The sequence below is a fragment of the Scyliorhinus canicula genome, chromosome 1 (genome assembly GCF_902713615.1).
Source record: "Scyliorhinus canicula chromosome 1, sScyCan1.1, whole genome shotgun sequence".
Lineage (NCBI taxonomy): Eukaryota > Metazoa > Chordata > Chondrichthyes > Carcharhiniformes > Scyliorhinidae > Scyliorhinus > Scyliorhinus canicula.
In genome coordinates, this window is record NC_052146.1 from 224,306,583 (window position 1) to 224,324,254 (window position 17,672).

At 47.1% G+C, this 17,672-nt stretch overlaps 1 protein-coding gene across 2 annotated transcripts in view; it reads right to left on the reverse strand.

Moving 5' to 3' along the window:
- tiam2a (TIAM Rac1 associated GEF 2a) overlaps window positions 1-17,672 on the reverse strand; it is a 461,217-nt gene that overhangs the window by 187,237 nt on the left and 256,308 nt on the right. For both annotated transcript variants that reach the window (XM_038808441.1, XM_038808437.1), the window contains one exon: window positions 15,591-15,758. In XM_038808441.1, the coding sequence (XP_038664369.1) occupies window positions 15,591-15,758 (168 nt within the window). The remainder of the gene's footprint in view (window positions 1-15,590; window positions 15,759-17,672) is intronic.

The following is a 17,672-nucleotide window of genomic DNA, read 5'->3' on the forward strand; positions in this document are numbered from 1 at the left end:
GTTGTGGTCCCAGCACAGACCCCCGAGGTACACTACTAGTCACCGGCTGTCATCCTGAAAAAGACACCTTTATCCCCACTCTCTGCCTTCTGCCAGTCAGCCAATCCTGTATCCATGCCAGGATCTTACCTTTAACACCATGGGCTCTAAACTTATTTAACAATCTCATATACGGCACCTTGTCAAAGGCCTTCTGGAAATCTAAATAAATCACGTCCACTGGTTCTCCTTTGTCTAACTTCCCTGTTACCGAACAGATTGGTCAGACATGACCTCCCTTTGACAAAGCCGTGCTGACTCAGTCCTATTTTATCATGCACCTCCAAGTACTCCGAGATCTCATCTTTAATAATGGATTCCAAACTCTTACCAATGACCGAAGTGAGGCTAGCCGGCCTATAATTTCCCGTCTTCTGCCTCCCTCCCTTCTTAAACAGTGCTCTTACATTAGCCCCTTTCCAGTCCCCTGGGACCCTTCCTACCTCCAGTGATTCCTGAAAGATCTCCACCAATTGTCACTTCAATTGTTCCAATTTAATTTGTGATGCTGACGATTTCACGAAAGTTTGTGATCTATGGGCAGCATGGTGGCACAGTGGTTAGCACTGAGGACCTGGGTACAATCCCGGCCCCGGGTTTTTGGCTGTGTGGAGTTTTCACATTCTCACCGTATCTGCGTGGGTTTCACCCACAGAATCCAAACATGTGCAGGGTTGGTGGATTGACCACGCTAAATTGCCCCTTAATTGGAAAAAAATGATTGGGTACTCTGAATTTTTAATTTTTTTTGTAAAATATTTTTATTCTCCATTTTCACATTTTCTTCAAACTTTACACCCCACCAACAAGCAGTAAACGGTAACAAATACAAAGTCAATCCCCTTATCAACAACAATGATCCCATCCTCCCACCACCCCAAACAACGACCCACCTGACAATATAAGCATCAAATACAACAAACCCTCCCAAGGTGGGACAAACAAAAGAGAGGAAAAAAAGGAAAAGGATTCAGGAATCGCCTATGGTCACCATTAACCTATAGAGCCCCCCCCCCCCCCCAACATTCAATGCCATCCAATCCCCGAAAGAGTACCATAAATGACACCCACACATCGCAAGCCACCCCCCTCCCCGACTCCTCCCCTCCACCTCCTCTTACAAAACTCCTCCCCCCAACCTCTGTTCCTTCTCCCGAACTTTCCGGCCGGGTTACTCATCAGAACCTGTTCTGCTGGGCGCCGATGGCCGCAGCCTCTCCCCCCACCTCACTCCCGTTCACTGGTGGCTTAAACCGGCCAGTGTGGAGGCCCCCGCCCAGTTCTCTAACCCCCTTGCCCGGCCCCAGGAAAACCAAGTAATCCCCTTTAGCACACAAACCCCGCATACACACCCAAGCCCCAAAGAACCATCATTGCAAGCGAAAGTCCCATCTCTTCCCTTGTCCAAGTATATACAACGTTAGCTCATTAAGCACATACACCAGCCGCAGTGAAAAAATAAAGTTACATGAGGCTACATCGGTACATCACCACTTCTCAATTCAGCCACAGTCCTTCTGCCTTCACAAACTCCTCCGCTGCTTCCACCGTCGCGAAATAAAAGTCCTTGGCTTTGTAGGTGACCCTCAACTTAGCTGGGTACACTATGCCGCACTGCACCTTACTGATGTACAGTGCCTTCTTCACCCGGCTGAAGGCAGCCCGCTCCTCGCCAGCTCCACCGTAAAGTCCTGATATATGCGTATACCAGCTCCAGCCCACTGCACCACCCGCTTCTGCTTTGCCCAGCACAGGACCTTCTCTTTCACACTGTACCTACGAAAACACAAAGTTACTACTCTTGGCAGCTCACTCACCTTTGGTATAGGTCTCCACGACCGATGAGCCCAATCCAGTTCATATCCCCCTCCCTCAAAAGCTTTGCCAACATCGTGGCAAAATACTCAGTCGGCCTCGGGCCTTCCACTCGTTCGAGAAGACCCACAATCCTCAGATCTGTCACCTGGATCTGTTTTCCAAGTCGTCCATTTTGGCTCGCAGATCCTTGTTGATCTCTATCACCTTCCGCATCTCCTTCCCCATTGAGGTAATTTGATCACTGTGCTGCAGTAATGTCTCTTCCACTTCCTTCAGCGCCTCGCCTTGCTCCCGTAGCTCTGCCACTGCGCTCCAAACCGCCGCCCTCACCGGGGCCATCACCTCCTCCACCAGCACTTTCAATACTGCCCCCATCTCCTTCCTCATCGCCTCCATGTGTTTTGTGAACTGTCTTTCGAGTTCCGCAGCCATCACCTTAAGTCATTTCTTCAGCCGTGGGCAATGCGGCCTCCCCTGGTGCCCCAGCCTCCATTTTTCTTGCCATCCCCACGGTGACCTTTCCACTTCCCGACGGACTTTCAGCTGCTTTTTTCACGGCCGTTTTTTTTTACTTGTTTACGACATTTCCCTTCACTGTGCCTTCTCCCTGCTTTTGCCGCCTCTGTTGCCCCTGGGATCGGGCGTTAAACCCCCAAAATGCCGTAACCGAATGGGAGCCCTCCAATGTGCGGCTGCTTTCCGCCCGCCGTCACCGGAAGTCCCCTAAATTTTTTTTTTAATTTTCATGATATATTATTGACAGAGCTTCAATAGGTAGACATGTTCAGGCAGAACTTGTGATGGTTGATAACAACAAGATATAGAGAGCTTGAATGGAAATGGAATAGCAGTGGACATAATACTAGCTCTCATGTGGAGAATGACAGATTGCTGAGATTTCAAACCATAGACCTACATGCTGCAAAATAAATTGCACCATCAGTTTTAACTCCTGTATGATAGACAGATGAACTTTGTTTTTTTTTTAAAAAGGCGGATGCTGCGTAAACTCACAGGAAGGGGGGGGGGGGGTGGTGAAGGGGGAGAGCCGAAGTAGTGGGAGGGGGGCACACCCCCATGCGAGCAGGGAGGGTATCAAGGGGAGGTTTATGGGGGGGGGGGGGGGGAATAGCGCACTGAGACAGATGGTAACAAATTGTAAATAGGTACAAGAAAATCTTATGTTCTGTACAATGACAAACATGAAGTGCAATGCATATAAAACTGAAAATGCTAATAAAAATATTTTTAGAAATAAAGGCTCAAGAAGGGCTGTTTCTAGCTTTTAACCCTCAGCTACTTTGTATTCCTTTTCCAATTTCCTTCTTCCTCTTCTAAAAAATACGGACTCACGTCTGGATAAAGATCCTTGGGTGGCGCAACCCTCCAGTGCCTTTTGCAAGTGCTTGTGGTGATTGTAGATCTGACTAGATGCAATACAACTGCGCAAGCACTAGAGGGAGCACGGGAGAGCTATATATACACAGGGACAGGAAGTGACGACACACTTCACGGAAGGCAGAACTCGTAGCAGGACACAGAGACACAGGCAGGCAGTATTTGAGGTAGCCGTAAATTAAGCTCTGAAGAGAGAACGAATTCACAATAAAGCATCTTCTCCACATTTGAGACTACGAGCTTTATTAAGACACGAGGAACAACACATGGTACTTCAGACGCTTACTACAGGACAACTCAGCTGCAGATACAGAAAGAACAAAATGGCATGGAAATCTCATACTGGACATTCGACTTGGGAAGACATCGCTAATTCGAGGATGTGGCATGGATACCCACTTCAGCTGGGCATGACTGGCAATGTAAGAAATGTCTGGAAAATGTTTAAACAATGGTTCGATTTATACATCATAGCTAATGATGTAGCAGCATCAATGACGATGCTGTTTAATGACGAAATTAAAATAGCAATGCTCATCGCAGGACATGAAGCTAGGAAAGTATATAATGGATTTAAATACTCAAAAGATGAAGACAGCAACAGCTTATAAACAAATTTGAAGAGTACTGTAAGGAATTTAAACAGCACGGTATGCTCAGAGGCCAAACTGCACAGAGACTGAGTGATGCAAAACTTAAACAATCACAAAAAGAACAAGAAATCGCGAGTGAAAAGTACAGATCAAAAAGAAGAAATAACTTGAATTTTTCACACAGCCACAACGCTGAAATCCAGTCCAGATCGAAAGGAAAAGGTAACTTACAACTTTCAGAAAGAAAAAACGCTGAAATCTGCGATAAAATGGCGTTGGAGCACATTTTACAGTCTCGGGCAGACAAAGAACTACAAACTGCGTCTGCGCATGCGCAAGAAACGGAATCCGCGCATGCGCAGTTACAATCACCCGTTTTGCGTTCTGCGCATGCGCAGTCTCAAAACCGCAAAGTAAAGGAAGCTGTAAAACCAAATTTTCTTGCCTCAGAACACATAAAAACGCCTGAACTTAAACCAGCAGTTGAAAATAACTCTCACAACACCCTGGAAAAAGCAGTCTGCACCACCCAAAGTGAAGAGAACAAAAAGAATTCCGAAACAACAAAAGATGATTTGTTTTTCGAAGGTTACTACTCAGACATGGCTGAGTTATTCGGATATGCTGATCACAGCATCAGCGACACGGTCTCAAAGCTCAACACGAATCTAGTCGTGGTAGATGAATCCAACCAAGATGATTTGGTTTTCGAAGAATACTACTCAGACATGGCTGAGTTATTCGGATATGCTGATCACAGCATCAGCGACACGGTCGCAAAGCTCAACACGAAGCTACTCGTGGTAGATGAATCCAACACCATGGTGCCATGGCAGATCATCGATACATTGGATGGCAGCAATACCCAAGACGAAGACGACGCCACACAGAGAGCACAGAAAGACTCCACAGTGCGAGTGATGAAAGACTCCAAAAGGGAAGCAAGCAAACACTCCCTGACGAACACCATGCATGAACAAGACCATGAAGGTCAACCCGCTGTATCTGAGCAACCGCAAGCAGACTATGAAAGTCTACCAAGCTCACATAAAGAAGAAGACAATGTACATCTACCCACTGCATGCGAAAACAGTGACAAGGTGATCACACTCGACGTACAGGATCACAGCGAGACTGACAGTTCTCAGCTTGTCTGTACAGAAGCACAGAGTCGGGCCACCCAACAGTCCAGAGAGACAACGCCAATAGAAACCAGGCAGATTTTGACTCCAGAAGAGGAGCACCAAGAGTCCAGAGAGAGCACGCCAAAAGAAACCATGCAGATTTTGACTCCAGAAGAGGAGCACCAAGAGTCCAGTGAGACAACATCAACAGAAACCATGAAGATTTTGACTCCAGAAGAGGAGCGCCAAGAGTCCAGAGAGACCACGTCAATTGAAATCATGAAGATTTTGACTCCGGAAGAGGAGCACCAAGAATCCAGAGAGACCGCGTCAAATGAAATAGTGAAGAATTTGACTCCAGAAGAGGAGCACCAAGAAAGCAAAGACGCCGAATCTAACCCACAACAAATGACTGATGTCTCCAGCATCAATGCAACATCAGATCATTCTCACCATTCTCGAGACGAAACGTACAATGACTCAAATTATCCACACGGGACACTCATTGAGCATAACAAGAAAAACAAAAGCCAAAAGAAGCACAGCAGAAACGAGAACAACAGCAAGAACAAAAGCAACATGAAGTGCGACAAGAACAACAAAAATCGCAAGAAGCACTGCAGAAATAAGAACAAGAGCACCAACAAAAACTACAAGCACAACTACAAGAAGAACAACAAAACCAACAAGAAGCATAACAAAGATAGCGAAAACAACAAAGACAGAAACGACAAAAACAGCAACAAGAACGGCAACGAAAACAACAAAGACAGGAACGACAGAAACAACAGCAATGAAACAACAACTTGTACAAAATGGTACAACTCTGCACATGAAGGACAATACCACAGCACACTGCAAAACAATGACAAGACTACGAACATGCCATGGGATGACAACGAATCGCACAAACTCACATCTGCTCCAGAACAAGCAAGAACACCAGCTTTCAAGGCAGATGACATAATAAAATGATACCACAAGCACAGAAAAAAGTCCATGTCAGTCAACATCAGTGGTTCGACCATGCAAACACCTCGGGATGACGCTTTGGTTACTTAAAATAACAAGGAACACCGACAATATTCACAACGGAGTTGCAATATCAATATCACCACGTCAACAACAACAAAAGAAAAAACTCAGTGAACAAATTCATCAAGTTTGGACTCATAAATGTTTTTATTAAGATTGGACTCATAAATATAAGTTGGCTTTGTAAAATATGCAATAGCACCATCACTTGTATAGATACACATATCATAAGTAACTGTCTTGTACAATTTTCTTTAACGATGTACAGAAAATATGTAAAGAAAAAAGGGGGATGTGGAGATTGTAGATCTGACTTGATGCAATACAACTGAGCAAGCACTAGAGGGAGCACGGGAGAGCTATATATACACACAGGGACAGGAAGTGACGACACACTTCACGGAAGGCAGAACTCGTAGCAGGACACAGAGACACAGACAGGCAGCATTTGAGGTAGCCGTAAATTAAGCTCTGAAGAGAGAACGAATTCACAATAAAGCATCTTCTCCACATTTGAGACTACGAGCTTTATTAAGATACGAGGAACAACACAGTGCTCATTCCTTATCAGTGAGCTAAAACAGGAAACAGGAAGGCAACAGTGCTTCAACGGAAAAGGTTCAAAGTTGACGCACCATTTCGCTGAAATTCCTACTGTCGGATTCTTTCAATAAAACTTTGAGATTGGATTCAATAAAGCTTTAAGTTATGAAGAGAGGTTGGAGAGACTGGGATTGTTTTCCTTGGAGCAGAGCAGACCGAGGGGTATATGATTGACAAAGCTTTGGCAAAAGGTCATCTGGACTCGAAACGTGAGCTCTTTTCTCTCCCTACAGATGCTGCCAGACCTGCTGAGATTTTCCAGCATTTTCTCTTTTGGTATATGATTGAGATGTACAAAATTTTGAACATGGATAGAATAGACAGGAAGAAACTTTTCCCCTTGGTGGAAAGATCAATGACCAGGACGCATAGATTTACGGTAAGGAGCAGGAGGTTTAGAAGGGATGTAGGGAAAACATTTTTATCTAGATGATGGTGGGAGTTTGGAACTCGCTGCCTGAAAGGATGGTGGAGCCAGAGATTCTCATAACATTTAAGAAGTATTTAGATTTGCACTTGCGATCCCAAGGCAGAGAGGCTATAGACCGAGTGTTGGAAAATGGGATTAAAATAGTTAAGTGATTGTTTCTGAACGGTGAATCCTCGATGGGCCGAAGGGCCATTTCTGTGCATATGACTCTAAAAAGGTAAAGTCGCCATAGGCCCAGATAATTGCGGGGGGTGGGGGGGAGGGGGAGCCAACAGGTGGTGATTTAACCTGAGGGTCACCACACCTCAGGCGAGGGGCAAGGTTGAGAAGGCGGGACCTTCATGAATAATCTCAGCCGGTACGGAAAATGAGTGAGGCCAGCAGCACGAACCAGCTGTGTAACCAACTGATCTAAATCGGTCTCCAGATGTATAACTTTATGACTCTATACAATACAACCTCAGAGCCATTTTATAAAAGTGGGAAGTAGATGTCAGGGCACTATACCATCTTAGTTACTGGGGAACTGTGGGAATATTGAAATGACATCGTCAGGACAGGAGTGGAACATAACTGATGGTAGCATTGTGACAAATCCGACTGAAATAGTGGATGGGTGCTAATGAAGACCCAGATCACCCGAGTAGATGGGTGTTATAACCCTACAGGAGGCCATGGGTTTGCAACATAATAGAATCTGCAGTGCAGAATGAGGCCATTCGCCCCATCACGTCTGCACCGGCCCTTGGAAAGAGCATCCTACTTAAGCCCACACCACACTATCCCCATAACCCAGTAACCAACCTAACCTTTTTGGACACTAAAGGGCAATTTAGCATGGGTGGTTGCTTGCCTGATATTTTACAGTAAGTAAGCGGTAGTTTATTTAGATCAAAGGAAGCGGCTGCTAAGATGACATTTTCCCGTCAGGACTACCAGAATGCCGGTCTCTGTCCGCTGCCCTTTACGTAGTGTAAATAGAGGCCTCGCTGGGCAGGCTTCCACCACTAATAGGGAAGCTCATATTCCAAGAATCCTACGGGGAGATCGAACAGTGTTTCCCAAGGGCCTTGTGAGGGTTATCACACTCCTCCTTCTCCCCCCCCCCTACCGCCCACTCCCCTCCCCCAAGACCGAAGGTACCCCTCCGGTGGCTAGCTGAGGTTGGCCTTCTTTGCCGCTTCGCGCATGGTTGCTCCTCTCTCCTCTGCCAGCATCGGGGCTGGATCAGGGGGTGTGTATCTATTTGTTGACCGCCTTGTTCATCACGAATGACGGAGGGTCATTGGCAGAAGCTTGGCCCTGGTCGTAGCATCGTCTGTCAGTGTGGATGCTTCCATGTCCACACCCGAGGCCGAGTCATTGTTGTCCTGTCAGTCTGAATGATGGTCCACGATAGGTTGAGCCTCTTGACTGTGTGGCGGTACCAGAGGCGGAGAAGGCACTGACATCGATTCATTGCCTTTGAGGAGGTTCATATGTTTCCTTATAGTCTTTTCTCAGGTTCTGACCTTTTACGAAACGGGTGCTGTTTTCCCCAACATGACCCCAGGACCCAATTGTCACCATCACCGAAATTCCGGACATACGCAGCGCCTCCTGATTTAAAACCTCTTCCAGGCGTCCGGCAGCCGTGATACTTTCTTTGGAGGCCCTGCTTTGACTATACTTTCCGCCTAGACTTGGAAATGCCAGGCTCAGGTGGGTTCAGAGAATTCAGCCCATTAATAACTCTGCCGGTGCTACCCCTGTTGTGACATTGCCCTTAGTGTTGGGTGGGGTTACTGGGTTAAGGGGATAGGGTGGAGATGTGGGCTTCGGTAGGGTGCTCTTTCAAAGAGTGGGTGCAGACTCGATGGGCTGAATGGCCTCCTTCTGCACTGTAAATTCTATGATCTATGACTTGAGGCATGGTCCAATAATGGAACAGGAACCTTGTCAGCCTCGTACCAAGGGAGCAGGTAGTCTGTTTCCGCATGCCTTATTTGAATGTTTGAACATCCCACTCAACCAACCATTCGAGGAGTGGTGGTATGAGGCTGTCTGAATGTGCTTTACCACGTTGGCATGCATAAATTATTGGAACTCCTCACTGATCAATGGGGTCCCGTTGTCCATGACCAATACCTCTGGTATCCCGTCGGTGCTAAAGGAGTGCCATAATTTCTCCATGGTAGTTCTCCATGTGGTGGTAGGATCAGGTGCATTTTCAGCCACTTGGAACGGGCATCTATGAGGACCAACAACATGGACCCCATGAAAGGCCCGGCAAAGTCGGCGTGCAACCGCGTACAAGGTGCTCTGGCCATTTCCAGGGATAGAACGAAGTGGTCGGGTGGAATGTCTGGTGTTCCTGGTGTGCTGGGCACCATTTCACCACTCTTTAATAGTCACCATCAATTCCAGGCCACACATAGCTCCTCTTCAAGGCCACCCCGTATCCACTATGTAGGTCCTGCATGATTGACCTGGCAGAGGGTTGACCATGCGAGCTCCCCATAGGTGGATACCATCCACCCCACCAAGCTCCTGCTGCTTCATGACGTAGGGCTCTCGGGCTATCAGGGGACTTTCGTGTAACCCCCGTGCAGGATGATGCAGCGTAGTTTTGCCAATGTGGAATCCCCGTGGGTTCAGGTATGAATCTGCAGAGCGGTCACTGGCAGTGTCCATGATGTTCAGCGTTGCCACAACCTCGTCCATTACTAGTGGAGCGGGGAAGCACACAAGCAGCGGGAGTGGATTGAGGGCATCGGTGTTTACTATCTGCACACCCCGGCGATGCTGAAACGTATACTCGTATGCCTCTAATAACAGGGAAGGGGGGGGAATCCACTGGTCTTCCTTAAAGCGCTCGAGCAGCGGCTTATGACAGAGTATAGGAATGAGATAGAGAATCTGGTGAACTGGTGCGACGACAATGATCTCTCCCCCAATGTCAACAAAACGAAGGAGATTGTCCTCGACTTCAGGAAGCGTAGTGGAGAACATGCCCCTGTAAACATCAATGGGAACGAAGTAGAACGGGTCGAGAGCTTCAAGTTTTTAGGTGTACAGATCACCAACAGCCTGTCCTGGTCCCCCCATGCCGACACTATAGTTAAGAAAGCCCACCAACGACTCTACTTTCTCAGAAGGCTGAGGAAATTTGGCATGTCAGCTGTGATTCTCACCAACTTCTACAGATGCACATTGAAAGCATTCTTTCTGGTTGTATCACAGCTTGGTATGGAGCCTGCTCTGCCCAAGATCGCAGGAAACTACAAAAGGTTGTGAATGCAGCCCAATCCATCACGCAAATCAGCCTCCCATCCATCGACTCTGTCTACAATTCCCGCTGCCTCGGAAAGGCAGCCAGCATAATTAAGGGCCCCACGCACCCCGGACATACTCTCTTCCACCTTCTTCCGTCAGGAAAAAGATACCAAAGTTTGAGGTCATGTCCCAACCGACTCAAGAACAGCTTCTTCCCTGCTGCCATCAGACTTTTCAATGGACCTACCTCGTATTAAGATGATCTTTTCTCTACACCTTGCTATAACTGTAACATTATATTCTGCAGTCTCTCCTTCCTTCCCTATGTACGGCATGCATTGTTTGTACAGCATGCAAGGAACAATACTTTTCACTGTATGCTAATACATGTGACAATAATAAATCAAATCAAATCAAATCAAAATCAAATGGTCAACAGGCTGGGCCCCAACCCCTGTCCCATGATTAGCTGCAGCCTGACAATCTGCTGCCCATGGGTGACAGGGGTCACGGTGGTCCCTATAATGTTCAGTGGCTCCCCAGTATATGTCGTCAACCGGGCCGTGGTGTCACACAAGCTCAAAGACAGGATGCCCATGCAAAGCTGGCAGAAGGTCTGTTGACCGTTGATGGAGACAGCAGCCCCAGTGTCAACGAAACGCTACAGTGCAGAAGGAGGCCATTCGGCCCATTGAGTCTGCACCGACCCTCTGATCGAGCGCCCTACCTAGGCCTCTCCCCTACTTTATCACCGTAATCCCACCCAACCTTTTTGGACATTAAGGGGAAACTTAGCATGGCTAATCCACCTAATCTGCACATCCTTGGAATGTGGGAGGAAACCGGAGCACCCGGAGGAAACCCATGCAGACATCGTGAGAACATGTAGATTCCACACAAACAGTGACCTTCCAAACACACGACCATTACCATCTAGAAGGACAAGAGCAGCAGATACCTGGGAACCCATCCACCTGAAGGTTCCGCTCCAAGTCACTCACCACCCTAACTTGGAAATATATCGACGTTCATTCACTATCGCTGGGGCCAAAATCCTGGAAACCCCTCCCTAACAGCACTGTGGGTGAACCTACATCGCAGGGACTGCAGTGGTTCAAGAAGGCAACTCACCACCTCCTTCTGAGGTCCTCTCCACTGATGCCATTCACCTGGAAGAAATACTGCATTCTCTTGGCATATTGGGCTCAATCCTACAGGCCTGCATCAAAGGCCTTTAATTCCCCAAAGAGTGGTATTCTCAAACTTCACCAAGCATGTTGCTGCGCGTCAATATCCCGATGTGTCTGGGATGTCCGGAATCGTAATTACATCATAATTACTGCTTTACCTTGTTGCCAGCATGAAGACCCAGGAGGCTCGAGTAGTTGAGTAAATGGTAGTTTATTTAGGCCAAAGGAAACGTCCGCTAGGGTGGCATAAACAATAAGTCCCTGTCTGGGGCGGCTTTTAAATAGTCTAATAATGAGCCTCAGCTGGATAGGCATCTGTCCACTAGCGGGCAAGTTCATATTTCACGTGTCCCACAGCTGATTGATTAGGGTATCCCCATGGGCCTCGTGAGGATTATTGTAGTGCTAAATGAGCAAAGCTTCGCTGTAATGATACACCCAATCGTCCAATCAGTTATGCGTTCTGTACCTGTTAATGCCGACAACAAAAAAGAGCTACAAAGAGTGTTCACAACTAATTTACTATCAAACAAAGCCTGATCTATCTCTCACCCAATCCACACACAGATACACTTACTAGAAAGGGCCCTGGATTGTGATCAGGAGCAGGAACACTGGTTGATCTTTCTCTTTCCAACTATTTTGGATCAACCAAATAAATTAAATCAAATAAACTGAGGGACAAATTAAAGGGTCAGTTCCTTAAAGGAAAACGGCTTTAAACAAAAATCGAATCACAAGTGAGACTTGAAACATCAAACAAAAATGTGCAGTCAAAAAATGGGTCAATAAGGCACCCCAGCCCCTGCACTGTCCAGCCCAGCAATTATCAGCTCAATTGATGGTTCTGCAGAGTTCATTGGCCTGAGTATATGAACCCTGGGATCTTCAGTCAGTGCGGTTCAGAATTACACCAAATTGAGGGATAATCTTTATCTTCAATGTCTGCCAGCGTGCATGCGATCACTATAGCCGCAAATATATAAAAGTTTGGAAGCTTTTCGTTTTCATGGGATGTGGGACTCGCAGGGGGCAATAATATGGAAAGGATTCATGCCAAAGCATTTTGATGATTTTTGCCTTCAATTTACCACAATTCAAGAACTTCAAAGTGAAATGGCCCATCACAAACACAAAAAAGGCAAAAAATACGTGGCTTTGTTTGTAAATGGGGAAAGAGATAAAAGAGATTGAATTCCAAGCTAAATAATTATTTCTAACACATGCTGACTAACTTTGACAATGACACATCAGATAAGAAACATGTAATAAAGTTCACGGTCATAATTATTCAGTGTGCTTGTGCCTGAACTGTTCTGGTGGACTGTCAAGGTTGCACCGATGTCTGGCAGGACCCCAAGAATTAGCAAGTAACCCCATAACACCTCCTCATCACATCCACATTCATCTCCCCATATCCATGTACTTTACCAAGGTCTGGAGTTTCCAATATCTGCCACTGTTTCTTTCAGCACAATTTGGCTGAAATCACAAAAGATTTCACTATTTCAAGTGTAAACCACACCTAGTACAAATTGAGCTTCATAGAATCATAGAATTTACAGTGCAGAAGGTGGCCGTTCGGCCCATTTAGTCTGCACCAGCTCTTGGAAAGCACCCTACCCAAGCCCATGCCTCTCCTATCCCCATAACCCAGTAACACCACCTAATCTGGACACTCAGGGACAATTAAACGTGGCCAATCCACTGAACCTGCACATCTTTGGACAGTGGGAGGAAACCGGAGCACCCGAAGGAAACCACACAGACACGGGGAGAAAGTGCAAACTCCACACAGTCACCCGAGGCCGGAATTGAAGCTGGGACCCTGGAGCTGTGAGGCATCAGTGCTAACCACGGTGCCATCTTGTCGCCCCTCCCCTTGTGATCTTTTGTTCTAGTTTAAAGAAAACATTGTGATAGAATCTGGTTCCACGCACAAATTAAGCGCGTGTATTTGGGGAGATGGTGGCATAATGATAATGTCACTGGGCTAGTAAACCAGAGTCCAGAGTAATGCTCTGCAGATGGTGAAATTTGAATTCAATAAAAATCTGGAATTACAAGTCTAATGATGACCATGAAACCAATGTCGATTGACGTAATAACCCATCTGGTTCACTAATGCCCTTTAGGGAGGGAAATCCTATTTGGTCTGGCCTACACGTGACCCCAGATCCACAGCAATGTGGTTGACTCTTAACTGCCCCCCTCAAGGGCAATAAATGCTGGCACAGCCTCCGGGTCCCACATCCCATGAACAAATAAAAAAATGTCACCAAACCATTGAACAATTTCATTGATTCTGTTAGTTTGAAAGCCTTCGAGCAGGCTCAGAAAAATTAAGGGCGCGATCTACCAGCCGCACCCCCATTCGGGCAAACAGAGGCACTGCCGGAAGATGCTAGGAGCAGTATTTGATAAATCTGCATATTAGAGTGAGGCAGCTAGCTCTCTTTAATATACAGCTTGCCTGATCTACTATGGCCCTGGGATCTAACCCTGCCCTTGGAGACTTTAGCCAAGCACCGTTCAGTATTGGTCCTCACAAACGGGGACCAGACGGAACGGCACTTGGGTGGGGAGGGGGGAGATTGGAGGCCCCCGCCCGCAGGTGGTTGCCCTCTGTGGCACCCTGGCAGTGCCAGCTGGGTACCAGTCTGGCGCTGCCATGGTGCAAATGTGGCACTGCCAGGATGGCAGGGGCACGGCCAGGGTGCCAAGCCCATTTTTTACTTCTACTAATCAAACAGTGCCATTATGATTCAAATATATCATGGAATATTTTCAAATAAACGTTTGAAAAAACGATCCATAATGCTGTCGACTTGCACCAGTTCACAGCAGATTTTACGTTGCCAGCAGGCAAATGGCTGGAAAAAAACTTCTGAAAACTAATGCATTTTTGAGTGCAATTTGCAACCAGATTGTTAACTGTGTTCAAAGCAGAAACCCTACTCCCATTTATATTACAGTGCCAAATGTGACTATACCACTGTCTTCAGATGCAGGAAACAATGAGCCGTAAACTTCTGAGCCTCTCCAGTGTGGGGTTGGGGTGCCCGAGGATGTGTTGGGGAATACCTCTCGAAACTTCACAGGTAAGGATTTGTCTGGCAATTTCCCAGAAGCGCAAATTTCCTCTCGGCAACTTTCCTGTGCCGAGAGCCATGCCGATTCAAATGTAATTTGAATCGCTAACTTTGGCTTATACTGACATGGTTACACCAATAATTGCTCAGAAAAAAGAGAATTAAAGCCGCTTCTAATTTCTGGGTAGTTTTTAGAAAGACCAAAACCAAACCCAGCCCCTCACTGAAAACCTCAACCACAATGTTTACCCCCAGGGTACACTACCATCTCCCCCAACCCCACCCCCAACATTGCACCCCCAATCCCCTTGGGATTCCCCCACAAACTTCAACCCCAACTCACTCACCCTCCCACCTCACAGGCCTGACTCTTCATCCCACCGACCCAGCCCGACCTGCCCTTCCAACAGGTCCAATCTGTAAGTGCTGTAAAAAAGGGGGATTGCCCTCCTTCAGTTCACCCCTCCTGCACTTCAACACTGGGCTTCAGAGATTGCTATACTGCTAGAATCTTGCCCGGTCTGAATCGGAAGGTCGGGAGAGACAGGCAAGGAAGAAATTTGGCGTAGGTAAGTGGGCAGGCGATGGCAATTCAACGCTGATTGCCACTCTGAGGACGTTACAGTCCATCAACTCGTGAATTTACTTTGCTGTATGTCCACAGAGGCGAAGGAAATATTTACCATCAACATCACTGCCATTGCCTCTGCCATTTTGCCATCACTGCATAGAGAGGTTGAGTTTTCAGTTCTCTTTTCCAGGCCAAGTGTAACATTACTGTGGAGCAGGACCTTCCTCTGCCCAGGGATAAGTCCGTGGCCAGAATCAAAGTCATGAATGTGACATTGGAGCAACATCTCATAAATAAGTCATGTAATAAAACAACATTTGAAATATTGAGTTCGGCATGTACGCTAAACTAAAAATCGCAAAGTGATTTGCAGTTAACTTTATGCAACATTTTTAGAATTTTAGCATGCTCATGACATTTTCTCCCAATTTAATAAAAGTACCTTGCAAGCCATAATCAGAACATCTTCCACCGTATGGTCTGCTTTGATAGCCATGATCGCTGCTTGGTTGTCAGGGAAGCAGACACGAACAGTACACTCTGAAGGGCTGTCCCAGATTGCACCCTCTGGTGCTGGAAAGCGGATGTTCAAAGATCCATCTTGCTCATGCTAAAATAAAGTTAATACCAATTAACCACAAATTAATTTTTCTCCCGTAATAATACATTCAGCCATGAAAGACAGGTATTTACCGTTAAATATTGTTAAACTAAATTGACAAATCTGATTGATTGCATGCTGAGCAACGCGAACAAGAAATTGCTCAGATAAAAGTCCTTAATTGGCATAATTAAGGCAGCTAAACTTACATAAATGCACAGAATTAAAACATTTCAATATAAACAACTATAGATTATCCCTGCGTACACATGCATTACCTTTGACATAAGCACGGAAACCTACATCTAGTAAATATTGTAAACCTACATCTAGTAAATATAGTTAACCTACATCTAGTAAATATAGTAAATAAATTTGTGGCGGGTTTAGACCATAGAACATAGACCAGTACAGCACAGAACAGGCCCTTCGGCCCTCGATGTTGTGCCGAGCAATGATCACCCCACTTAAACCCACGTAACCCGTATACCCGTAACCCAACAATCCCCCCATTAACCTTACACTACGGGCAATTTAGCATGGCCAATCCACCTAACCCGCACATCTTTGGACTGTGGGAGGAAACCGGAGCACCCGGAGGAAACCCACGCACACACGGGGAGGACGTGCAGACTCCACACAGACAGTGACCCAGCCGGGAATCGAACCTGGGATCCTGGAGCTGTGAAGCATTGATGCTAACCACCATGCTACCGTGAGGCCCCATTTGACTGGGGATTTCACCCAGCTCTGTCGGTAAGTTTCCCATTGCTATCTGACAACACTTAGTCACTTTTTTGGGGCCTGGGAAGTTTCTCCCGGTCAAGCTCACATTGGGAATTATTTTCATCACTGGGGAGCTCAACTTGCTGGCCAGACCGATGATCAGGCCACCATTTTGAAAGTGCACCCCTTCTCTAAGTGGGCTTGTGCATCCCGCCACCTATGGGCAATGTCACCCCCCACAAACTGAGCATTTACCCTCCCCCCCCCTCCCCCAAGCGATGCTATCCCGTTATGGGGTCGTTGAGGGTCTCTCCTTTTCAGGCCTTCCCACTGCCAATTTCGGTCTCCTCCCCCTTCCAGGACCCCCACCCTTCAGCTCCCAACCTTCCAAAGTACTCTTCATACCCACCCCCCCCCACCCGTCATACCATCCTCCTTTCACGGGAATGGCACCCCCACAGGCCCTGATCCTTGGCAGTCCCGCCCTGGTATCTGGGCTCCCCAGCACTGCCACCCTGGCAGCATCCTACCAGCTTTGCAGTGCCACCCAGGCACCTTGCAGTGCTAGTGTGGCAGTGTTGCCATCTGCCCTGTCCCTGATCACCCAGGGGCCTCCGATGGCCCGGGGAACCCCCCCTCCCCAGGTGCCGTTGCCCCTCGTCCACGTGGACCAGTACTGAACAGCGCCAATTGGGGACTCTCTGGGGTGGCGGGTAGATGCCGGTAGCCTGATAGATCCCAGCGGGTTTTAAGCCTACTTAGGTATGTGAGGCCCCCAAGGTGGGCAGGATCCTGATCGCGACACCGTGCAAGACCTGGGTAGATCTCATGAGGCGCACTGGCTGTCGAGAAGCCCATGGGAGGCCTCCACTGCCATCTACCAGCCGAGTCGCACTCCCATTCTGGTGCAATGCAGCCGGCAGATCGCACCATAGCACTTGGCCAGAACGCAATGAAATTCTGAAATAAAGCTGGAACATTGAGCATTCAAGTGGTCCTTTGCCCCCTACAGATTCATACCTAACCCAGGAATTTAAATCTCAATTACAAAAAGCTGATGATTACATGCAAGCTAGGAATTATCTGGGACCGTTGACTCAATGACTGTTTTTTGGTACTCCCACATATCTATTACTCTCCATGTAATCTTTCTGAGCCTTTCAGCTCATGATGTTGCTAGGTATCTGAATTGGCCCT